Source organism: Chrysemys picta, chromosome 2 (genome assembly GCF_011386835.1).
Source record: "Chrysemys picta bellii isolate R12L10 chromosome 2, ASM1138683v2, whole genome shotgun sequence".
NCBI classification, from domain to species: Eukaryota; Metazoa; Chordata; order Testudines; family Emydidae; genus Chrysemys; species Chrysemys picta.
In genome coordinates, this window is record NC_088792.1 from 203,503,262 (window position 1) to 203,529,266 (window position 26,005).

Here is a 26,005-nt window from a genome sequence, read left to right on the forward strand (position 1 = left end):
AGCTATTCCATACCCCTAATTTTTTGTTGTTCTTTTCTGAACCTTTTCCAAGTCCAATTTCTCTTTTTTGAGATGTGGCGACCACATCTGCACGTAGTATTCAAGATGTGGACATACCATGGATTTATATAGAGACAATATGATATTTTCTGTCTTATTATCTATCCCTTTCTTAGTGATGCCCAACATTCTGTTTGCTTTTTTGACTGCCACTGCACATTGGGTGGATGTTTTCAGAGAACTATCCACAATGACTCCAAGATCTTTCTTGAGTGGTAACAGCTAATTTAGACCCCATCATTTTATATGTATAGTTGGGATTGTTTTCCAGTGTGCATTACTTTGCATTTGTCAACATTGAATTTCATCTGCCATTTTGTGTCCCAGTCACCCAGTTTTGAAAGATCCTTTTGTAGCTCTTTGCAGTCTGCCTGGGACTATGCAAATCACTTTGAAACAAAAACACTAATATTTATTAAATGTCGTTATTTTATTTAAAATTGTGGCTTGTGCCTAAAGACAGCAACCAGGTTGGATGCTAATGTATTAGGCACCATACAAATATACAATAAATGACAGTACCTTCCTCAAGGAGTCTAAAAATAAACATACATGAGGTGGAATAAAATTTAAAACTGAGTTGCTTCACACTGTCCATTTTCATTGTTATGAAGGTATGGAAGCTTTGATAATCTAGGGTTACCATACGTCCAGCTTTTCCCGGACATGTCCGGCTTTTCGGCAATCAAACCCCCGTCCGGGGGGAATTGCCAAAAAGCCGAACGTGTCCGGGAAAATGGCGGCCGGGCACTTCCCCTCCCGCGGCTGCTCTGCTCCTCCCCTGACTCTTGGGCTCTGTTTAAGAGCTGAGCGCTACGGGCTTTGGGCAGCCCCCATGCCTCCGGACCCCTGCGCCGCCGGAGCCCGGGAGGGGAAGTGCCCGGCCGGGGGCGCAGGGTCCAAAGGCATAGGGGCTGCCCGAAGTCCAAGCGCCCCCGGCTGGGCGCTTCCCCTCCCGGGCTCCAGCTGCGCTGGGGAAGCACCGGCCGGGGGCGCAGGGTCTGGGGGCTGCCCAGCAAACTGTGAAGCCGGTAGCGCTCGGGCAGCCCTTTTCGCGTGGCTGGGAGTGGGAGGGAGGAGGGGGCGGAGTTAGGGCGGGGAAGGGGCGGGGTTGAGGCAGGGCTGGGGGTGGGAAATGGGCGGGGCCAGGGCCCCGTGGAGCATCCTCTTTTTTTATTTGTTAAATATGGTAACCCTAGATAATCTAAATTGGCACTAAAGAAACTTATCTCAAGCATCAACAAAGTATAGAAATGTATACTTGAAAATTATCGGAAGTTGATTTTGAAGGATAGTTTATTTCATCAAAAGTGATCTCACAGCTTATCACAGTATTATGTTCAGTTACCTCCATTTTTTCTTAACAAAACTGCGGTAAAAATTAGAGAGAATGAAAGAACAATTAGAAGGAGAAATTGTCACTTTCTTTGGGCTAATTGCTCCATGACCCACTTTTTTCAGTAACCTACACATAGGGCATTACAAATGAGCCATAAAGAGAATTTTAGAAATCTTTGTAAATATGGAATATTTTGAGAGTTGTGGGAATCATTTTATTATACTAAACTTTATATTATTTATTCTGTTAAACTTAAAGAACTAGAAATCAAGCACTTTGGTTTAAAATGTCAGAAAATTGCTTTTAAGTGTTGAAGTGTTTTAATAAGTGGAGGTGAGAAATGAAGTCCCTGAATTTGACCGTTTTAAGGCTAATTCATTTGCTATTTCTGTACTGTTCAATATACAGTATTGTGAGATAGCTGCATTAATATTAAGAGTTCATTCCTACCAACTTTCCAGAATGCCTTGTAGTCACTTTTTTCCATAACTTAACTCTCTGATTTTGTTGCTTTATATTGGGAAGAACAGTTTCTCTCATTCTCTATTGCAGTTTGACACAGGGAAAGAAAATAATCAATTGAGCTGCCTACAAAGCACACACTTTTCAATATGAGATTTAAAGGTATCAGAAAAATTCAAGATCATGTGCATCAGGATTTAACTTGCCTGTAGTTACAACTTTAATAATACAGAAAGGTTATTTAATGCTTGTGAAACTAGTTTCTCTGTTGCATAGGCATTCCTAATCAGTGTTTTTCTTCTCATTAGATAATGTGCAAAATGGCCTCTATGGTGGGGAAAGACATCACAGAGAGACTCATTCTTCCTAGGTTTTGTGAGATGTGCTGTGATTGCAGAATGTTTCACGTTCGTAAGGTATGAATTTTTCCCTGTCTGGTTTGGTTCAGCTGTTTACTTGAGATTTAAAGGAATATAGTCAACCTAAAAATCACATTTGTCTGAAATTATTTTTATCTGCTATTGTTACCTGAAATACCGAAGATAACTATAAATGAAAGCTATAGGGCCCCATATAGTCTACGACTGAGCAGCTGTGGAAATTGCTGCAGAATTGTATTCTAGAATCTTGGCTTTTATTTAAAAATAAAACTCTGCTTCTAGCCCTTATGGGTGTAGAGATAACCTTGAAAACATGAATCAAGTGTAAACTGATGCAGTTTCGTTTGCCTGACCCACAGCTCTCTGGGAGGGAAGGACGGGTATATCAAGGCAGAGCCAACACTGAGCATAATCAGACTAAGCAATTGCTTAGGGCCCTGAGCAGCTCAAAGGGGCCCCCTATTCACTTTTTATTATAAGAACTTGCCTGGTTTAGTATTGTGGGGGGAGGGGGGGGGGATATTGCTGCTTAGGGCTCCCATTGGGCTAGCATTGGCTTTATATCAGTGTATTAAAATAAATTAATGCTTCCATGGAATTTAGACATTGCAGCTATGTAATTTGGTTCCATTTTGTACCAAAGAGCACCTGATACTACAGAAGAAAATATTTTTCTCTTCTTTTTTTATTTTCAGTTTTACTGTGTGTATTTGATAACACTTTGTTTATAATAACTTTCACTTTCTCCTTTGTATCTAGTTAGTGTCTCACATTCTTTGTATAGTTCTTTCATATGGAAGAAGGGGAGATAAAACATTTAAAAAAATAATAAATTGTGATTTTTAAAACCACAGAAATTGGCAGGTGTAAGGTGTAGTACCTGAAACTACTTCTAACAGTTTTTTGAAACTGACTTGATTTCAGGTTGACTTTATCATGGTGAGTATACACCTCTACCCCGATATAACGTGACCCGATATAACACGAATTCTGATATAACGCGGTAAAGCAGTGCTCGGGGCGGGGGGCTGTGCACTCTGGCGGATCAAAGCAAGTTCGATATAACGCGGTTTCACCTATAACGCAGTAAGATTTTTTTGGCTCCTGAGGACAGTGTTCTATCAAGGTAGAGGTGTATTAAAATTGTGGTTGTGCGGGCTATTACAATACCTTTGCAGAAGATGAAACATTGTAATGATCATAAATCAGTTATTATCAATGAATATAATTTACTTATCTCTAACTTTTGTGTACAGGTATGTGCAGCCAATTTTGGAGATATCTGCAGTGTGGTTGGGCAGCAAGCCACTGAAGAAATGCTTGTAAGTCTTTTGTACAAAAGTCAGGTTTTTGAGTTATGGCTCTAGGTGTATATATATTCTCCTCACTCTCTCATCTAACACCTTCCTTACCAAAAAACTACCTAAGAGAACTCAAAAGTTGAGAAATGACAAAGTTAAATTTGCACATGCACCTGAATCCTGTCCATTTAAAGACTGTATTGCACTACATTTACACAATTACATAACATTATTTATGCAGAACCACTTCCTCTTTCATCACTCATTCTCTGAACATTTTGTAGTTAAATGACTTTCATCAGTTCTGTCTGAAGTACATAATACCACAGAATTTTATTTTTTTTTCACCCCTGCAACCTCGGATACATGTGTAAGGTGAGGAGTTGTTTGAAAAATAGTATGAGATCATGAAATGATCAAATGCTGTCAGGCCTGTGCATACGGGGGTAGAGTCGAGGTTGCCTGCATATCCTCAGCTTGGGCTTTTTCCTGAATTTTGAGTGCTGACACAGCTTGCATGTACATTTAATATAGTTTTTAGTAGGGTTTAAAAAAAAAAAAAAAAAAAAGATGGTGGTGGGACAAGAAAGGAACTTATGCTGCAGGACTGATAGCTCTTCCAGCTTGCAAAAAATTGGCAATAGTGTCATAAAAATGTAGGGTTGGAAGGGACCTTGATAAGTCATCAAGTCCAGCCCCCTGCACCGAGTCAGGGCCAAGTAAAGTGAGACCATTCCTGGCAGGTGTTGGTCCAATCAGTTCTTAAAAACCTCCATTGATGGGGATTCCACAACCATCCCTTGGAAGCTTATTCCAGAGCTTAACCATGCTTATAGTTAGAAAGTTTTTCCTAATATCTAACCTAAATCTCCATTGCTACCAATTAAGCCCATTACTTCTTGTCCTACTTTCAGTAGACATGGAGAACAGTTGATCACCATTCTCTTTATAACAGTCCGTAACATATTTAAAAAGCATGTGTGCATCTCATAATCTGAAACTAGTAGGGTAGACCCCATCAGGCTACCTTGTCTCCTCTAAGAGGCTGATAGGAATGTAGAGTGGGGCTCCATCTTGAGCACTTTTACGAAGAGTGAAGGAGCTCTCCTTAGCCCCTTGGTGATTTATGCTATCCGCTTATGTTTTCCGTGGTAAAATTCAGCTTTTGGTCCCCAACTATTTCAGCTGCTGAGTTTTAATAAAAAAAAAAAAGGCAGGAATCTCTTTTCATGATGGAAGAAGTGTTTGTTTCCCACTCTTCTGGTACTTCAAAAACAGTTGAATGACTTCTGCTGAAATTTTATTTTTTTAAAAACCACATTTAGTCAAAAAGTCTGGAAAATTTCAACCCAAAAGGAGATTGCTTGAGCAACTGAAAATAGGGTTGTGATGAAAACTGTAGTACTATCTTGATAGAAGTCACTGCTGGTCTTGCTGCAATACCACAGATGGTGATAATCATGTGATGAATTTTATGCTGTGATTGCCTCATCTGCACCTTGCCCACTAATCCATTCCTGCTGGGATTACTTCAAAAATTCAAAACACCTAAGAAAGTTCAGTCACCAATTTTTATAAAAACAGTCTCCGTAAAACTGTTTTGTCTTTGAGTAATGTCCATCTGGGTGCTCCACTTCAGGTTGATCAGAGATTTTTCAGTAGCAGTGCCCATTCGGCCCATGTACACATTCCGAACAACCTTGTACCCCATACTGAGGATATATAGAGCTGTTCAGGTGAACTTCCCACAGTATAGTGTGCCTGTTTCAGCTTTGCTCTAGTTTAGCCTTGAGTTCTTAGTTCTAGGTTTAGTTTAGTTAGTTCCCTTATTTATTTTGTAATCGTACCTTTTTAGTTAATTTGGGGTTTTTCTGTTTAATACCACCTTTTTCTCCCTCTTCCTTCTGAGGGATTTGCCTTGGGGGTCGTCATTGACCTGGTAGACCGGGATTCAAGTGTTTCTGTGCCTGCCAGGAATTTATCCCAGTCAGCAATGGACATTCCTGGTGTAAATGCTGTCTAGGAGACACATACATTCCAGACAAGTGCAAGATCTGCTCAGATTTTAAAAGCAGATCTCGAAAAAACAGTGAGATTAAACTTTGGCTCCTCATTATAGAACTATCCAGAAAACCTGCCTGGGATCCAGGTTCAGATACCCCACATATGTCAGCCTCCTAGTGAGCACAGTGCCCAGGGGTGAAAGTAAGGCGTACGGGCCGGTACGGCGTACCGGTAAAAGGTAGCTACCTGTACCAGCCCATACCGCTGACTTCAAAGCGCTGCCGGATCACCGCTTTAACGTTGCTGCACCATTTGTGCCCCCCATCGGCAGCCCTGCCAGGTCCCTACCAGCAGGGCTGCCAGTGGGGGGCGCAAAAGGGGTAGCAACGTTAAAGTGCTTTAATGTCGCTGTCCCTTTTGTGGCCCCCCCACCTCCCGGCTGCTGACAGAGAATGAAGGGGGCAAAAGAAGTAGCTGCCCCAGGGCCGCGATTAAAAAGCACCGGCCGCAGCCTTGGACCCTTTAATTGCTGCTTGAGCCCCAGGCAGCGCAGGTCAGGGAGCTCAGATGAACTGGCTGGGGGACACTGACCTCCCCCTCCCCAGCCCTGCCCCTTCCGCCCGAGGCCCTGCCTCTTCCGGGGTGGGGTGGGGGTGGAGAAGCGGTCCTGTACTGGAAAGAGCTCCATTTTACTTTCACTCCTGACAATGCCCCTTCAACCTCCATGCCCCACTTGTCTAGGTCTTTGCAAGATAAGAATACAGAGGATACCAGTAAAGCTCCTAAGAGAAGGAGTTCTGGATCTCCTCACAGAGAGCTGCTAGTCAACGCAGTTGTTTGTTTTAATGGCAGGCAGAATGAAAGGTCGCCCAGTGTCTGCTCAAAGGTTTTCATCCTGGATCACGGCCTGCATCAGCTACTGCTATGAGCTGGCAAAAGTGCCTCCGCCGGCAATCTTGACAGCACACTTGACTAGGGCGCAAACATTGTCATTGGCTTTCCTGGCGCAGGTGCCTTCAACTTCTGGGTCATATGGGTCATAACACAACATGCCACAACAACTTCACTGCTTCCAGGAGTGGCACAGAACAGTCTGTATCCCAATCAAGCTGGTGTCTGCCCATCAGGCGCTAGACTTGCTCCGTAGGTGGAAGAACTCATCCAGAGTCTGTACTGGCATTCCTTTCACCCACCCTCTTCTACTATCACCATAACTTTAGATGCATCACTTGTGTGAAGGGACAAACACCTATGGGGACACACCATCCAAGGCAAATGGTTGCCCCAAGAGTGTCTCCTACAGATCAACCTCCTAGAATTACAAGCAGTCTGGAACACCTGTATCCACTTCCTTTCCTTAATCAGGGGCCAGTCCATCAAAGTCATGACAGATAATGTAATCTGTACATTCTACATAAATTATCAGTGAGGGACGATTGTGCTGAAGCAATAAAGCTGTGGAGCTGGTTTATAGCCAGTCACACTCTCATTTCAGCCTCTTATCTTCCAAGCATTGCAAAACACCATGGCCGATGATCTGAGCAGGCGTTTCTTCCAAGATTACAAGTGGGAACTGGACTCTTGGATCCTCAAACAGTTTTTTTCCAGGTTTCCGAAAGTGGACCTCTTTGCAACGCCTGCCAACAGAAAGTGCAAGAAAATTGTGCTTGAGAGGACTGGGTTATCAATCCTTGGGGACATCTTTCTCATTCCTTGCAGGAGAGATCTTCTCTATATCTTCTGACATCATTGATTCTGAGGGTGTTGAACAAGATCAAACAAGAAAAAGAAACGGCGTCATTCTAATTTCCCAACTTGGCTGAGGCAGGTCTGGCACACTTACCTGATTTACTTCACCTCCAGTCCAGCATTGCAACTTCCAACCATTTCCCATCTGCTGTCTCAAAATGCTGGTTGGACTCTCCATCCCAACCTGGCCATCCTCTGACTCAACGCTCGATTCTCAGAGATAGAGATTTTCTGTTTGACAGGTAGAACAGGTCCTATTAAACAGCAGAAAGATCTCTACTAGAGATACTCACCATGGGTGTATCCAGCAACTCTTCATCTCTTCATTCTTCTCTTTCCACTGTTCTTGATTACTGATTGGATTTAAAGAAGTTGGGTTTTTCTAATGAGTTCTATTAGAGTTCATTTGTCAGCTTTTGTAGCCTTTTAGTCCCCAGGGGTTCTCAGTCTTTGCTTATCCTACAATAGCAAGATTCATCAGGGGATTGCTTAAACTTTTTCCCCAAATTAGATAGCCTGTGTCCGTATGGGATTTGAACTTGATCCTTAATTGTCTTATGAAACTTCCTTTTGAGCCACTCGCTGTGTTTTTTGCTGAACTTATCTATGAAAATGGCATATTAGTGGCCATCACTTTTGCTTGCAGAGGCAGGAAATTAAGTGCAATGATGGTTGATCCCTCTCCATCCCACCACTCTTACTGTTTTCTTCAAGGATAAGGTACCATTACGCCCACATTCTAAAATATCCCCCAATTTCCACATTAACTAAGTTCTTGATCTTCCTGTGTTTTGTCCCAAAACCACATCAGATTAGTGAGGAAGCTGCCTTGCATACCTTGGATGTTAGAAGGGAGTTAGCCTTCTATTTGGACTGATTAGACCATTTAGAATGTCTCCAAGACTCTTTCAGTTGCAGACAGATCTAGGGGATCCACAATCTCCACCCAAAGATTTTCAAAGTGGGTTTCCAGTTGTGTTCTTGTTTGTTACCAGGCTGCTAATGTTTAGCCCCCTTTGAGAATAAAAGCCCATTCTACAAGATCCCAAACTACCACTATTAAAAATGTATCAAGGGCTGAAATTTCCAAATGGCAACCTGGGTATCAGTGAACACTTTTCCCAAACACAATATCCTAATATATGCCTCTCGATCAGAAGCTGCTGTTGGCACAATAGTCCTTTCTTTAGTGTTGGATCCAGCTCCAAAGCTCCCTCCTCCTCCAAGGGATACTCTGGGATACCTAAAGTGGAGTACCGATAGGGACGCTACTTGAAAAAGAAGTCATTACTTACATTGTGCAATAACCGGAGTTCTTTGAGAGGTGTCTCTCTAACTGTGCTCCACTACCCACCCTCCTTCACCTCTACTTCAGAGTTTTGTTTCGCGGGACTTTATGGTAGAGAAGGAACTGAGAGTGGTTTGCTCGTGCAGCTCCATATATCCTTAGTATAGGGTATGAGGGTGTCTGGAGTGTATTTGCAGGCCGAACGGGCAGTACTACTGAAAATCTCTGATCAAAGGCAAATGTGCAGCTGAAGTGGAGCATCCATAGGGGGACACATCTCAAAGATTGATTTGGTTACTGAATGAGGTGAGTAACCTCTCCTTTCTTTGCACCAAATGTGGAATTTTTCACCGAAGGACCAGGATGGGCAGTGTTCTGTTTATAGGCAGTGACAGGTTTAAAGTCTGATGTTCACAACCTATAAGAGCTAGCAATGGGAGTTTTATATCATTAGAAAGTAGAGATTCTTCATTTTTTGAAGAAGCTCATCATTTGCTTTTAGCTGGGAGTCTTCTCTTTACAATGGCTATAGCAATCTTAAATGTTTTCTGACAGTAGTAGGTAAAGTTGTCAGACACAAGTGTGATTGTGTCCCTTTAATATTACCTCTTTCAAAAGGAATTACATAGTGAAGAGTTTGTCTTTTGAAATGCTTTTTGTAGTTTATGGTCAGGCAGTTACTTGGATGTAGGAGAGAGACAGTGGTAAGAGAGAATTAAAGAAAAAACTTTGCTGTCAAAAAAGGAATTTTGCATCCAGGTGCACACACTTTGATGCCCATCCGTCAGATGTAATTTGAGGGGATCTAATTAAGAGGATAGTAGAAATGGCATGCCATTTTGCTTTGCAAAACCTATATAAACAGATCCTGTTGCGAGCAGCAGGACAAAGAATCTTAAAAAGGAAAGTAGTGAGGTAAAGGAGCATAAATTGCAACCAGTAACCCCTACAGAAGCTTGCATAAAAGTTTATTTACTGTGTTTTATATAGTTACCAAGGTTTTTTCAGCTCTGTTCTGATAATGTTTGGGGAGTTCGGAAGGCTTGTGCTGAATGCTTCATGGCAGTTTCATGCGCAACATCCCAGGAGGTCCGGCGGACAAAACTGTCAACGCTTTTTATCAGTCTGATCAGTGACCCTTCACGATGGGTAAGAGTTTTGTTTTATTTATCAAATACCTATTTTTCGGTTTGCTTTTTCTTTGATGTTAATATTTTAGAGATAAATAGCTTATTCATGTGCATGATTGTGTCAAGTAATTGTGTATAATGGTGGTTTTGCTGACTGGAGGAAGGCTGTTCTACATTATCCCACTAAAATGTACTGGACCCTTCCATTGAGAAAAGGTATGTGGAGCTGCAGGCTTTCCTGCTATTCAGTGTTGCCAAAAGTCTGCTTATCACCAGTAATATCAGAAAATTGCAGATGTAATTAAATTGAATTTATTGAGATTTTTTTCTCCATGTTTCACATCTCCCCTCACCCCCACCTCCCTGGTCTTGAAAATCCATCCTTCAAATCTGTGTTAGGGTTGTCAACAGGGGCTCCTTCTCAGAGCCAAAAGGAAGCTTTAATGCCCTGGATCACCAGTTTTTTGGCTCTGAGAAGGCATGTGAGCCATAATCAGGTACAATAAAAGAAGTAATAGAAATGGAGGTGAGAGAGGCTCACCAGAAGTAAATAGAATTCAAGCCTGTGGTTCTTATTGAATCAACATAAATTCCTGACAATGTAAAATATGATGTTTCCACTAAACCATCATTTCTCCTTTCATAGATTCATAGAATATCAGGGTTGGAAGGGACCTCAGGAGGTCATCTAGTCCAACCCCCTGCTCAAAGCAGGACCAATTCCCAACTAAATCATCCCAGCCAGGGCTTTGTCAAACCGGGCCTTAAAAACCTCTAAGGAAGGAGATTCCACCACCTCCCTAGGTAACCCATTCCAGTGCTTCACCACCCTCCTAGTGAAATAGTGTTTCCTAATATCCAACCTAGACTTCCCCCACTGCAACTTGAGACCATTGCTCCTTGTTCTGTCATCTGCCACCACTGAGAACAGCCGAGCTCCATCCTCTTTAGAACCCCCCCCTCAGATAGTTGAAAGTAGCTATCAAATCCCCCCTCATTCTTCTCTTCTGGAGACTAAACAATCCCAGTTCCCTCAGCCTCTCATCATAAGTCATGTGCTCCGGACCCCTAATCATTTTTGTTGCCCTCCGCTGGACTCTCTCCAATTTTTCCACATCCTTCTTTTTGTGTGGGGCCCAAAACTGGACACAGTACTCCAGATGAGACCTCACCAATGTCGAATAAAGGGGAACAATCACATTCCTCGATCTGCTGGCAATGCCCCTACTTATACAGCCCAAAATGCCGTTAGCCTTCTTGGCAACAAGAGCACACTTATTGACTCATATCCAGCTTCTTGTCCACTGTGACCCCTAGGTCCTTTTCTGCAGAACTGCTACCTAGCCATTCCGTCCCTAGTCTGTAGCTGTGCATGGGATTCTTCCGTCCTAAGTGCAGGACTCTGCACTTGTCCTTGTTGAACCTCATCAGGTTTTTTTGGTCCAATCCTCTAATTTGTCTAGGTCCCTCTGTATCCGATCCCTACCCTCTAGTGTATCTACCACACCTCCCAGTTTAGTGTCATCTGCAAACTTGCTGAGAATGCAGTCCACACCATCCTCCAGATCATTAATAAAGACAGTAAACAAAATCGGCCCCAGGACCGACCCCTGGGGCACTCCACTTGAAACCGGCTGCCAACTAGACACGGAGCCATTGATCACTACCCGTTGAGCCCAACGATCTAGCCAGCTTTCTATTCACCTTAGTCCATTCATCCAGCCCATACTTCTTTAACTTGGTGGCAAGAATACTGTGGGAGACCGTATCAAAAGCTTTGCTAAAGTCAAGGAATAACACATCCACTGCTTTCCCCTCATCCATAGAGCCAGTTATCTCATCATAGAAGGCAATTAGGTTAGCCAGGCACGACTTCCCCTTGGTGAATCCATGCTGACTGTTCCTGATCACTTTCCTCTCCTCTAAGTGTTTCACAATTGATTCCTTGAGGACCTGCTCCATGATTTTTCCAGGGACTGAGGTGAAGCTGACTGGCCTGTAGTTCCCTGGATCCTCCTCCTTCCCTTTTTTAAAGATGGGCACTACATTAGCCTTTTTCCAGTCATCCAGGACCTCCCCCGATCGCCATGAGTTTTCAAAAATAATGGCTAATGGCTCTGCAATTTCATCCGCCAACTCCTTTAGCACCCTCAGATGCAGCGCATCCGGCCCCATGGACTTGTGCACATCCAGTCTTTCTAAATAGTCCCAAACCACTTCTTTCTCCACAGAGGGCTGGTCACCTTCTCCCCATACTGTGCTGCCCAGTGCAGCAGTCTGGGAGCTGACCTTGTTCGTGAAGAGAGAGGCAAAAAAATCATTGCGTACATTAGCTTTTTCCACATCCTCAGTCACTAGGTTGCCTCCCTCATTCAGTAAGGGGCCCACACTTTCCTTTCCAGTCACTTGGATCCTCCACTTGGTTGGCATTCAGACTTACTCACTTTAAACATTGAAATAGTGTGGGAGGGTGAAGCATGCTGTCAACTGCAGTCAATGTGAAGATGTGCACAATGATCTGTGAATTGACCACTTTGTCCTCCTCCTGTATTTCACTTCTCACCCCAATCTTTCCCTGCTCAAGGCTCTTTGCCTGGTACTTTCCCATATCCAGCTAGTTGGCACTGTTACCAGATGCAAGTCTCTCCTGTCACTTTCCCCAGTGCCCTTACAACTCTTCCCATTCCTAACAGCTGGTGGTGTATTTATACAACAGCTGTATTTAAATTATTTTCTCTGGAACCCATTTTTCTAGGTCCGCCAAGCTGCCTTTCAGTCCCTGGGGCCTTTCATATCAACTTTTGCTAACCCATCCAGCAGTGGTCATTTTTTTAAAGACGAAGAAAGTAAGAACACAGAGGATCATAGATCTGCAGAGGAAGATAGGTATGGATTTTCTTGGTTTTGTAGTTTTCATTTTTCTTCTGCATATAGATATTGCTGCTTAGGAGACTTTAATTTTTCTTTTAATTTGGTTACACATATGGGTAGTGAAGACACCAATTTTGCCAAAAATTGGCCTCTTTAGCTAAGTTGTTGTTCAGTTATTTAGGGTACTTCACTTAGGTCAGCTATCTATATCTATATATATTATATATATAAAACTAATTCTATAAATACTAAAATAAGAACACGACTATGAACTTGCATAAGTGTCTAAATTATAACCAGTATGTTGGGTTTTTTTAAAACTCATGCCTATTTTCTTTGACAACCAACAGTGAGAAGATCAGGGATACAGAAGATGTCACAACAGAGGATGTACATAGCAGGACAGAGAAGCCACCTTCAGATGCTGATTTTAGTGATTTTACAATAAAACTTGAAAACACCATGGAAGACCATAACCCTGTGCCAAGTAATTCTCAGAGTGAAACTGATGACCAGACTGAGACATTCTTACGTTGCACTTTGTCTTCAGGATCTTGTGGGGAAATAGCTGATGAGAATGAGCAAAGTTCTAGCTTCTGTCGTATAGCAACGCTGCAGGAATCTGGGTTGAGGTCCCAGGAAAACTCCCTCTCAGAACAGGAATTGTACAACTCTTTCCATTTTTGGAGGACTCCGCTTCCTGAAATAGATATTGATTTAGAGCTTCAGCAAACTGATCAGATAATGCCCGACCCAGAAATTCAGGAAGGAACGAAAGACATGACTGTGCCAGTTTCTTCAAACATTACTATGGCCACAAGAAAGGAGCTGGAAGAAATGATAGAAAATCTGGAGCCTCATATTGATGATCCAGATGTTAAAGGTATAGTGAAGATATTTATGTATATTTAGTGTCTGGAAATGTTTTTCTGTAATAATTAATGTTTTGTGGAGGTTTTAATTTTTAACCTTTTGAATGAAACTTTAAAAAAACAAAAGCATTAATTCTTTTGATTTTGAGTTTAACCAAATTTGTTCTAGCTATTCTAATTTAACTGTGGAAAAAGGATGACAAACCAAAACGTTCTTATTTTTGAGAAGCAGCCTCTGATTTTACAGATGCAGTTTTGCTCCCATTGTTAATTGCGAGTGCATAATTGCACCTGTAATTCTTAGTACTTTGACGTCTAACTATTTGATTTGTCAGTATAATCAGGCAGACAATCACCTGAGTGCTGTGAATCATCGTGCGCAGTGTTGCATATGCAGTTACTGTGTGTGCAAAATAGGAAGCCAGATTGAGGCCCTTTTGAAAAATCAAGGCCTGAATATAAGAATGATTTCACCTTCTGAACAATCAAGTTTATTTTTTAAGGAAATAGCCTTAGGGTATCCATGTTTTCAGAAGCTCTTCTATAGCAACTTTCATTGCCTGCTGATGTGCGCCAGGATTATGGTTGGGACAAGGTTAGAAGTGACCCAAATCCTGTCCATCTCCTAGATGCACATAAATCTTGTGAGATTGAAGTGTAATTAATGTTCTCTCCCCTACCTTCTTTTTAATAATCGACTGCCCTTTATGTGGCATCACAGGTTTGTCGGGATATCAGCACTGGAGAAGTCTTAAAGCATGCCAAATTCAAAAAGGGCAGCAGCAAATCCAGCACTGTGGCTAGGAAAGTGGCCATGGAGATTGGAGTATTCTTGATTTCAAGACTCCTGTGGGCTAGAAGGGTGCACACTCAAAAAAGGAGAGAAGAAAAGAGGGATGGGAAACTCCTGTCAGAATAAGCAGCAACGCTTGGATGCTTTCCTGAAACTTTGGTGTTTCTCCTATCACTAATTATACAGGATACACACTGATAGCCTAACTTTAATTAGACTTGGCCTGTTCCTGTTTAATCTACCGTAAAATCAGCAGATGAAAATGTTCTGCTTTAAGAAAACTCTAGCCCATTGCTCTGTAAGACGAATGGGTTCTAGAAAAAATGTACTAGTTCAGTTACTGGTGAGAAGCACATTATTTAAACTTCTCTTAATAAGCACATTAACCAGTGCTGTTTAGGTTTGACTCTAGAGACTTGTTCTACACGGCTACAAAATGTATATTAAACTGTTTCATGAGGATCTACATAGCTAACGCATTTGTATACTCAGAGGTGCTCTGTATTACAAGATTGTTTCTGAATCTATGCTTTGATGTTGGCTGGTCTTATTCCAGAGCTGCACTTTAGGATGGTTTCAATATAAAGAAGCTCACGGGTGCAGTTTACTGGTGTGTGGGTGTGTGTGTGTGTGTGTGTGTGTGAATATATATATATATATATAGAGAGAGAGAGAGAGTGTGTGTGTGTGTATTATTCAAGAAAACTACATGGAAAAAAAATCTAAAGATGCAAAATCAAATACTCCAAAGTTAGGAAATGCCTGAACTAGGGTGCCTGTGCAATAACAATTTGACCCCCTTGTTCATATGTATTCTGATACAGTCTTAATTATGTGATCACATACTTTTTTTTTCCCCCCCCATACAAGTCCCCTGCCTCATTCAGGGGATGGGTAGTTACTCAATATTTCTTTTTATTCCCCTCATTAAATGTATGGCCTTAGAGCTTATTAAATGCACGCCATCTAAATCCTGCACTGAATACAAAATTATTAATTTTATGGTCGCTTTCACTATCATAAAAGAGTGTTTTACACATAAAACAAATGAATTTTGTTTTATTTGTAATGCGTGTGAGAGTGGGTAATATTACTTTCCCCATTTTATAACTGGGGAATTGAGACACAGAGAGATTAAGGCCAAAATTATCAAAAGTGTCCACCAATTTCAGGTGCCCAATTTGACACCTAGCTCCTGATTTTCCAGAGTATTTAGCATTTTAAAGCATTTTCTATGTTCAGAGCACAGCTCCAGCCAATTTCAGTCGAGTGCTCAGCACATCTGCAAATGGGGTTTTTCACATTGGGCACCCAGAAAACTAGGAAGATGCTATTTTAGTGGCCATCTATGAAAAGTGAGGTTTAAGTGACTTGCCCAGCATCGCACAAGAACTCTGTACCAGAGACAGGGATAGAATTCAGTACTCCAAGGTGGAATTCAGTTTCTTTAATCGTGACCTGCAGTCTCCTGCTATATCAAACACCTTCCAACTTCTGCAACAAATGAGCCAGGGGACCAGAGAAATTCTAACACATGGAACCATATTGACGCACAACTTGAGTATCAGCAGGGTTCAGACCTTTGGACTACAGTATGGACCTTGAGCACTCTACCTCACAGAGTAGCTGGCAGTAGTAGACTGTATCCTCTATTGGACCAGCCAATAGAGGGGGATGAGAAACTCACTTTGCCAGTAGGTTTCACAGCTATTCACTAACAGCAGAGGAATGTAGAGATGCAGGACACCTGATTTCAATTCCGGTTTCTATAGGGGAATGTTGTCTAAAGGTTACAGACCGTTCTTTCCTGTGCCCCGAGCTTGTCACTGTCCCCCTCTGCATCTGTGTTTCTCCTAACTCCCTCTCAATCGGCTCTTGTCTCCCTGCTGTTCTGGTCCTCCCCATCCTCTGGGTCCTGCAACACCCTCCCCCGCCCCCCCAGCCCTTCCTCACCCCTTTGCATTCCAGTGTGACTGCTTCCTCCTCCTCAGTACACTTGGGTGCCAGCATCAGTAGTACAGGAGAGAGAATCTCCTGCTCTCAATTCCTCTGCCTGGTGCAGCAGCAGCCGGAAAGAGCAATCGTAAAGGAAGCCCTGCTCAACCCCGGCAGCCATGAGCGTGCTCAGTGCAAACAGAAGCTTCAGAGAACTTAGCTGCCAAACAAGCCTCTATTGAGCATATGCAAACTGCAGTTTTTCCGAGGCAGAACTTGGCTAAATTTGGGGAAATTTTCATGGGGACAGCAAAAGGCATATACCTATCACCAAACCAGTCACCGTGCCAAATTACAAGTCCCTGCTCTAAAGCATGGAGGAGCTAGATTTTCTCAACAAAATAGTTGTAAGAATTTTTTTTAATATGGGCAAAAGAGCATTTTCCCATAATCTCATTCTCAAAAATGGCTGAATCATTTTAGCTGAAACTTACCCAAAAACTTCAGTCTGAGGCAGATACCTGGCATGGAAAATTTCAGCCCCCAATGAATAGTTTGGCAAAACCCCAAGTAACAGAATATAGGGACTTATAATGGAAAATATCTGTCAGCTTTAAGTATGTGTCTCTCTACCATATCCACCCATAATAAATATCAGTTAGTTAAAGTTGGGGAAAAAAACCTCTTGTTTGTGTTCTATCATTAGAGCAGCCTCAAAGGAATTTGATATTCCTAGTGGGTGTTTCAGGGTAGATTTTATTTTTTTTAATACAGTACCTGCACCATTATAGCACTTAAAACAATCACAGGAGCATTTTTTGTCTGCTAATAATGAGTGAACACTAAGGAAAGAAACAGAAAGCAAAAGAGTGAAAACAAGGGAAGCAGAAAAGCGAAACTGCAGAAAATAAAGAGGGAAAATGTGCTGCCATGTAGAAGAATTTTTTTCTCCTGAGTTATGTATTTTTCTATAAACACATACACATTTGAAGTGTCGTGCATCTATATACATTGTCTATTTAGAAAAAGACCCTCAATCTTTCTTTAATTTTAACTGAAAATGAAAGGCGTATATTTTGATGTTGGTTCTGGTTTGGGGGGAAGAGAGGAAAGGTAAGTTCTTCTAAACGTGCATCGGGATAAAGTTCAGTTGAATTATTTTTCCAGTTGTTTTGCCTCACAAGAACTAACTCTCCTGAAAATCTGGAATAACATTTCATGCCTGAATAGTCTGGTAAGAGTTAGTCATCGCTTTCATTTTTTAATTTATAGTAGAAACTCACTCATTCATTTTGTTTATCCATATATCTATTGTTTGTGCATTTAAAAAAAATTGGGGTCTTTCCCTCACTTCTCAGTAAAGAAGAAACAACTGAATACTACTGTGAGGTCTCTAATTATCAAGGTTTCATTAATTTTACAAAGTTTGCTGTAGAGATCTTTATAATGTTATATGAAATATGGTATTAATTAAAACCAAATTATACTTTCTAATGAACCTGATGCATTTCATGGTACAGTATTAGTACTTTTTTGTTTACTTAGTAATTTGTAGTGGGCTTCCCTGTCAGTATGGATTATTACAATCCTACTGTAACTCTTTTTTCTTTCAGGTATTTTATTAAATGCTTGTCAGTTACAGAACCGGCCAGGCTACATAATGACCAAATCCTTACTCATTTGCTCCTGCTGTTCTTACCCCCAGAGATATAAGACAGCAGTTCATGTTTGGCCTTCACATGTGATGTTCCTTACCTGTCCCACACCATTGTGTGTGTCTCAGTTGTCTAGCTGTGTGTTCAGTGTTTAATATTGTGCTGAGTTATAATTCTGCTTTATGTAAAAGTCAGTCATAATTGTGTAAAAAAAAAAAAAAAAAAAGTTAGGTGTGCCATACAAATTAATCTGGTTTTTGATAAATTCTGGTGGCCTTAGGTGAGTAAATTTAGGTGCAAGGATAAATGAGACAATTAAAATTCCAAGATGGGAGGTAGAGTGAGGCGGATGATAAAAACAGATTCAGTTGTTTAATTTCAGAATGTGTACACAGTATTGGAGAGGCCTTGAAAAAAGGGCGAGTAGAGTTTTAGCTCAAGCAAGTGGGCTTATTTGGATCAGAGAGCCACTTGATCCTTCCCTGGAAGGGAGGAAAGAGGAGAGGAAGAGAGCAGCCCAATCACTGCTGCTTTGACAGGAGCGGAGAAGTGGATGTGGAAGACAAAGTAGAGCAATCCCTGAGCCACTTGCTCTTTTCCAGGAAGGGAAGTTGATAGGCAGAGAGCAGAATGGCAGGTGCTGCTGCTCTTTGAGGAAGGAAAGGAGAGAAGCAGGGAAGCACCAAATAGTAGTGGCTTCACTTCAAGAGAAGGGGAATGAGGAGCCAAGTGGATTTTACGGAGAAGCGTTGCTGGGAGGCCAAGCAGCTCCTGTGTGCCCTGGAGCCCTGCAGTCCTAGAATGGCTGTGCAAAGAAATAGAGGGCCCAGTAGTTTCTTTGGAGTAGGAGTTGTAATTCCCTTCATTTGGAGGAGGAGAGCCCGGAATTCATTAACAAGATTGGGGAGGTATGAGAGAGAGCAAGCCAGAATTAATTAATTTTGTGGCGGGGAAAAGAGTGGCAAGAAGGGCCAGTGAAACCTCAGATTTCATTTTTATCTCTTTTCAGGGTTTGATCAAAATTTTCTAAGTCCTGACTGAGACTTACAATTGTCACTGAATAACCTACTCTCTGTTATGCTGCGTCTGCATTTCCAGAAGAGTTGCTTTGTTCAGAATTAGTTCAGCATAATGGGACCAGTCAACCTTCTAGCAATTTGCGGCGTGGGAGCATCTGAATATGTATTTTCCAGGGCCCCAGACCTACCCTTCTATTCTCATTTGGAAGATTTAGCAATCCTGCTCTCCACTTAGATTTACAGGGATACAGCTAATTGCACTTTTGCAGCTCATTCATTTAGTCCCTAAAAATACTTGCCCCCGATCTCATAAATTTAAAAATACAACTTTTTAAATCAATCAATACAGTTAAAAACTAGAGTCAAACCTATTCCCACCCTTTACTTGCCGTATTCTTTTAACTATAATTGCCAGTAAGCTGTTGTGTATGTTCTGCCTGTTACAGATTGTGCACATCTGTTTATTTACCGAGCCTCAACATAAATAGTTTGTCACATTTTTGTAAAAGATACTTCTTTAAAGATACTGTTGCCTCAGCAGCCTCTCGCTCTTGAGTTTCCTGCCTCATAGACAAGATACTCCCTTAGCTCCAGTGCTGTTTTAGCCTTCTGAGGCAATGGCAGCCAACGTGAGACTACATCACCTCCTATCCTCGCTGGTTTCCTCTGTTGCAGGATTTACTAACCATTGATAATTGAGTAGGAAACTTTCAGCTTCTCTCTTTGGCTATTCCATAAATTAAAAATTATTTTTCAAAGGTAGTTGCCATCAGCAATTTTGTTGCTGTGTAACAGTTCTTTCCACTTCCATTAATGTGTTTCACTTTGCATACAGCACAAGTGGAGGTGTTGTCTGCTGCACTTCGAGCCTCCAGTTTGGATCCTCAGGAAGAGACAATGGCAGGTGTTGGCAAGGGAATGGACTCTCAAAATGAACTGAGCATCAAAGACCAACTAAATTATAAACTAATTCAGGATGATCCTGTGCCTTTAATTAGCGACGCTGTTGAGGTAAGAGACGTGGCTGTGTTTGGCATACAAACAGTTTGATTCAGAAATACAGGGCTACAGTCAGAGGGAGAGCTGTATTTTGCACTCTTGCAGCAATCATAGCTAAACTGTTCCCACTTCAGGCTGAAATGATGCCAAGTTTTGTTTGCTAATTTTGCAGCTCTGCCTGTTGCATAAAGTAAAGTTTATCCTCACAACGTTCTGTATTTGTACATCTGAATCATTTGAGGACTTGAAGTTAAACCTCAGTCCTAACTAATGGTCACTTTCAACAGACTGTGTTACTATAGTTTGCCGCAGTGAAATAGTCTTACTGGAAACAATGCCCTTCTTAAAATAAGTTAACTGTTCTTTTTTCTGTTTGGAGAGAGAGATGCATTTTGTTTATGGTGGAAACATTTTACTGCAGCAGGCAACACGCTTTTCTGACCAGGAGACAATCAGGACTTGAGGCCGTGTTGCAGTGGGCCTCTGGCAATATCTGGACTCTGGAGAATGAGGGCGGGTACTACCACTCAATCTCATTTTGAGTTTTTACTTGTGGATCATCTTCCCATTTTTTCCCCATCCAATCAAACAACAGCATTTAGTACTGGTGTTCTGTTCTTCACTATGTGTTGTGGCAGAAATGTTGTGACTACTCCACTCCACTTGGAGGCACAAGTGTGATGGTCTTTGAAACTCCAGTGCTATAGAAGAAGAATAAAATCTTGATGCAACCCTCATGGATTGTTGCTTGCCGGTTGTCAATGCAAATAGTTTTCAGATTATATTCTGCTGCCATTAACCTGCTACAGTTGATAGAATTGCTCACTGTGTTGATAAGAAGCTCCTTCCATACATTGGGATATGTGTAAAATCTGTTTTTTTGTTTTTGTTTTTTTTGTTTTGTTTCGTTTTTTTTTAATTTGGATTGTCTGATGGAAGATGTGCAGATTGCCCTCATTCCAAAATCTTAGCGATATCACCATGACCTAGATATTGACGTACCCTGCCAGCTCTCTTATATTGAAGTTCTTACCTTTTTAAAGTGAAGTTATGTTTTGAAAAGTGCCTAGGTAAGAATGGCACCTCTGTCAAAATAAGAGGAGGGGATCTATCGGGCGTTTTCTGCCCCTTGCCTGAGGTATTGGTGCCCTGATACACCCTGCCTAGGGAAAATCCACTCAGAATTATGTACCAAGAAGACTTAATCCTCCAATGGCGTAAACGGTCAGAAGGGAACACTAACCAATCAGGAGCCAGTAAGCAAGTTAAGAAGGCTTGCCTGCTTCTTCCCAGGGGGAGTGATGGGTGGAGCTGGGACAGGAGGGGAGTTCCTCTGTCCTAACCCCTAATGAGCCTTGCATTACATCAGCGGCCAGACAGGCTGGGGTTGACACCACCCCTTGTCTGAATGGGCCATCACTAAGACACATTATCTCCTGGTGACTAATTTCTACTCCAAGTCCATAAACCATACTTTCAATATAAATATATACATCTCTCAATGATTATGAATCTTGACAAGTTACAAGCTTTTTGTAGATCCTTAAATGTTACTCTTTATGGATAAATATCCTATAGGACATATTTGGTGTAGTGAGTTTGTCAGGTCTGAGGTGAGCGATGTTTGCAAAGAGCAAGGGACCCTTTGCCAAGGGGTCTCTGTCTCTCACCCACCTTACACTAATTTAATCAAATACCACATTTCCATAGTTTGCTTATGAAAATGTCATGTGGGACTGTGTCAAAAGCCTTCCTAAAGTCAAGATGTGTTACAACCACTCGGTCAGTAACCTTGTCAAAGGAGGAAGTTAGATTAGTTTGGCATGATTTGTTCTTGACAGATCCATGTGGTGATTCCTTATAACTGTATTAATGTCTAGGTACTTACAAATTGTTTAGTAGTTTTTTCCAGTGTCTTTCCAGGTATCAGGATGACGGGTCTATACTTCCCCAGGTCCTCTTTGTTGCCCTTTTTAAAGATAGTTACTATGTTTGCCCTTCTCCAGTCCTCTGGGACCGTACCCATCCTCCATGAGTTCTCAAAGATAACTATTAATGGTTCTGAGTTGCTCAAGTACTCTAGGATGAATTTCATCAGGTCCTGCTTACTTGAATTCATCTAACTTGTGTAAATATTATCTTTATCTTGTTCTTTCCCTATTTTGGTTTGAGTTCCTTCCCCTTTCTTGAGAAAACAACACGTGACAGGAGTTATTGCATTAATGGAAGGCACTCAGATAATACGGTGGTGGGCATGGTGTAAGAATCTGTATAGAACAGAATATGATTTAATTATATCACCTCAAGCCTGGTGAAGCATCTTTATTATTTTGAATCTAAATAAATAAAAGTTGTCCGTTAAGATTTTTATTTTAATTTGGGCTACAGCAAGGATATACTGAAAACAAAAATACATCTCTGGAATCTTGAAGAAAATACCCACAATCTCAGGCAACCTTTCATGGTATTTAAGTTCAGTGTGTGTGTGTGAGTAATCCTTGCATGTCCCATTTTGTAAGTGACCTTTTTCCCCCCCACATGCAGAACATAGATTCCACTCTCCGCTATATTCATAATGATTCAGACTTGAGCACCAATAGCAGTTTCAGCCCTGAAGAGGAAAGAAAGTCCAAAGTACAGGTAAATGAGAATTTTCCCCCCCCCCCCTTGTAATTCTGATTAAATTGAAACTTTATAGACAGAAGATAATGATGGAAGGTTCACCTTTAGTAGTCCATTGGCCCACTTTGCTGTAGTAATTTTCAGAGGATGTAAAAGCCTCATCAATAGGTCTCTGTATAATCCAGCCTTGAGTACCTGCAGTGACAGTGGTTACATTGGCAGTTTATTCTGTTGTAACTGACCAGGCCAGTCTTTTTTTTTTTTTTTTAACGGAGTAGTGTAGCTTTGACAGTAGAGCTGTTAATCAAGACTCCGAAGCTATTTATTTTAATTTTTCCTCTGCCACTGACTTGCTATGCAGCTTCAATGACTTATTTACAGAGCCAGTTGAAAATTTTCCATTAAAACTGTTTTTCAGGGGAAAACTTTTTTTTTTTAATTGAACAGAATTTTTCACAAAAAGTGTGTTGTCCACTGAAAATTTGACTTTAGCAGAAAAAAACAAATTTAGATTTGTTACCAAATAGAATTATTTTGGCTTAATTTGATGTTAAACTATATCCTCCTGAACAACTGATGGGAGCTGTAGTGTGGGAACCTCATCCACTCATACTTCTCTGTGGGCTGGGTTCTACTCTCCCATGAAGCACTGCAGCAGCTCAGCAAGAGCGGAGAATGTGCTGCATCATGGGAGAAGTAGTTCTAGCCAAGAAGTGCAGCCCATAGGGAAGAATGAGGGCATGAGGCACCCAAATGCCATTCCTATGAGGCACTTTAGCAGCTCAGGCAGGCACAGTTTAATATTGAACTGACCCAAAATGAAACATTTAAAATTAGTTTTCATTTTTTGCCATAAGGTAAAAATTTTCTGCAAGGTGGGGAAAAACATGTTCTGACCAGCACTAGTCACTTATTTTTATGTATTTGTTAAACAGGCATAAAGTTTGCCAGTCTCACAGGATATTGAGTCTTTAATGTTTGTAAGAGTGTTGAGCAGTTTGAGAAGTCCAAGTTAAATTGTTTCTTCTTAAGTTTCAAACAATGCTCCTACTCTGTTTCGGTAGTCTGAAAGTGTTCCACCCATTCATCCTTGTTACTTCAGCCTGGGTATTTACAAGGACTAATCATACCTTCTCAGTTACTGTGTTTCTGTATTAATATTGCTTAAGTAACCTTAATATTTGCTTAAAATATCAACTTTAAACAACTAAAGTTAGTCTGATTTTTATATATGGTACTTTTATGAATTATAATATTTACATTCTTAATCTTTAAGCATTTTTGTCCATTATTATGAGGTGAGAAAAATTCTTTCTCTTAAAATGTAAGCTAGTTTTATATAATAGGTTGTATGGAAATTACTTGAAAATGTGGCAAACTAAGTCTTGCGCGCTCTCTCTCTCTCTCTCTCTCTCTCTCTCTCTCTCTCTCTCTCTCTCTCTCTAGGATGTTGTACCTCAAGCCTTGTTGGATCAATATTTATCCATGACTGATCCTTCTCGTGCACAAACGGTTGATACTGAGATTGCTAAACATTGTGCGTATAGCCTGCCAGGTGTGGCACTTACGTTAGGAAGACAGAACTGGCACTGTCTGAAAGACACCTATGAGACACTAGCATCTGATATGCAGGTATGTTAAAGCATTTAAACTCAAGCAGCTTTGAAAACTAATTGTATATACACCTTTATAACTGTGTTTCCGTATAATGGGCATTTTTTAATTTTTTTTCATATCCTATCACTGGTGTTGGTAATTTAGTAGATGATGCTCTTCCTCTAAGTAATAGTTTGACCAGTATCCCAGAACAATGCTTGGGCACCATGTTTGTGAGGTGCTCAGATACTACGGTAATGGGGATTATATAAATACCTAGAATAGATGCACAAATGTTGCTGAGCCTGTCACCTTGTGGGTAGATGAGAAACCAGAGGTCTTGATCACTTCCGGTTGCTACAGTTCTTGTGGCACTTTTAATGAGAATAGGTGTATCCACTTTGATGCACTGGCCAGTTCCTGAAAGTTAGTCATAAAGGATTAACAGTATTGCAGTATCATTGGTGTGTTAAAAACAAATGTTAAAATATTGGAAATGGCTGTTGCTTTCTTCTCTGTTCCTGTTTGCTGTTAAGGAAGCAGCTTTCCGTTTATGGGCCATTTTATTTTGTAGTAATTTTCCACTCTTTCCTTTCTTTTTCAAAGACACGCTTCCTTTTTTGAGTAGTTATTCTTGATCCACTTAACCCTGATAAATTAATTCACTGATGTACCAGACTGAAAACTCACTGACATATATTGTTTGTTTATACAATATATTCCCAATTTTCTGAATGGGGGGTGGGGGGGGGAATTTTATTTGGATAATTGATTGTTTGGATAATCAAGAGGGCTCTATTGTCCGAACCATCGCATCATCCGAATCTCTTCTTTGTCCTCAACATGAGATGCATGCTGCAGAGGGCATATAGTTCATGTATCTCATGATGAGGGACAAGGAAGGGATTCAGATAATGTGGCGCTTTATTAAAAATCCTGTTATCAAACTGGAGAATATTGTATATAGTATCAGTCACATTTCTCAAAGTGCCTTACAGTAAGGTGAAAAAAAATTAGCACACTAATAATCAGTAAAGAAACTAAAAAAACCCAACAAGAATTAAAAAGTAACATTGCTAACTAAGTTTGCGGTGTGTTTTAAAATTACTTTGAGAGTCTGCCACAAGAATAATGAGGGAGAAAACTGCATCACTAAAATAGGATTAAGTCTGCAAAGATATCATTTGGTAGTTGGAAAGTGCTGGTCAGAGGGGGAAAGTAAGGTTAAATAACAATACTTGTTTTTTATATAATTGAAAATACATTATCCGTTTGAACAGTGTGTCGTGTTCCCTCCCTCTCCCCTCCACCCCCAAAATAAGACCACATAGAAACTAAAAGGACCTCTGTGACAGGTTGGATCACAGAAACCCCCTTGGGAGCGGTCACTCGATGTGCAAAGACTACCCCTGGTCCTGTTTTCCCCGCCAGCTAGGACTCCAGCACCCTGTCTTGCTGAGCCAGACACTCCTGTCTGCTCCAACACAGACCCAGGGTCTGAATCACTTGCCCCGAAGCTGCAAGTTTACCTGAAAACAGCTCACAGAAGTGTGCTTGTCTTTAGCACTCAGATGCCCAACTCCCAATGGGGTCTAAACCCAAATAAATCCGTTTTACCCTGCATAAAACTTATGCAGGGCAAACTCATAAATTGTTCGCCCTCTATAACACTGATAGAGAGATATGCACAGTTGTTTGCTCCCTCAGGTATTAATACATACTCTGAGTAAATTACTAAATAAAAAGTGATTTTATTAAATACAGAAAGTAGGATTAAGTGGTTCCAAGTAGTAACAGACAGAACAAAGTAAGTCACCAAGTAAAATAAAATAAAATGCGCAAATCTATGTCTAATCAAACTAAATACAGATAAGTTCCTCACTAGTTCCAGAATGCTCCCTTTTACAGGCTAATCTCCTTTTAGCCTGGG

General features: G+C 41.1%; 1 protein-coding gene across 15 annotated transcripts in view; it reads left to right on the forward strand.

Annotated features, from left to right (window-relative positions):
- The window catches only part of PPP4R1 (protein phosphatase 4 regulatory subunit 1), a 98,845-nt gene that overhangs the window by 64,646 nt on the left and 8,194 nt on the right, over positions 1 to 26,005 (forward strand). For all 15 annotated transcript variants that reach the window (XM_005282652.5, XM_005282653.5, XM_042843260.2 and 12 more), the window contains 8 exons: positions 2,170 to 2,277; positions 3,498 to 3,563; positions 9,574 to 9,732; positions 12,469 to 12,599; positions 12,935 to 13,467; positions 19,694 to 19,869; positions 22,402 to 22,497; positions 23,926 to 24,111. In XM_005282652.5, coding sequence (XP_005282709.2) covers positions 2,170 to 2,277; positions 3,498 to 3,563; positions 9,574 to 9,732; positions 12,469 to 12,599; positions 12,935 to 13,467; positions 19,694 to 19,869; positions 22,402 to 22,497; positions 23,926 to 24,111 — 1,455 coding nt within the window. The remainder of the gene's footprint in view (positions 1 to 2,169; positions 2,278 to 3,497; positions 3,564 to 9,573; positions 9,733 to 12,468; positions 12,600 to 12,934; positions 13,468 to 19,693; positions 19,870 to 22,401; positions 22,498 to 23,925; positions 24,112 to 26,005) is intronic.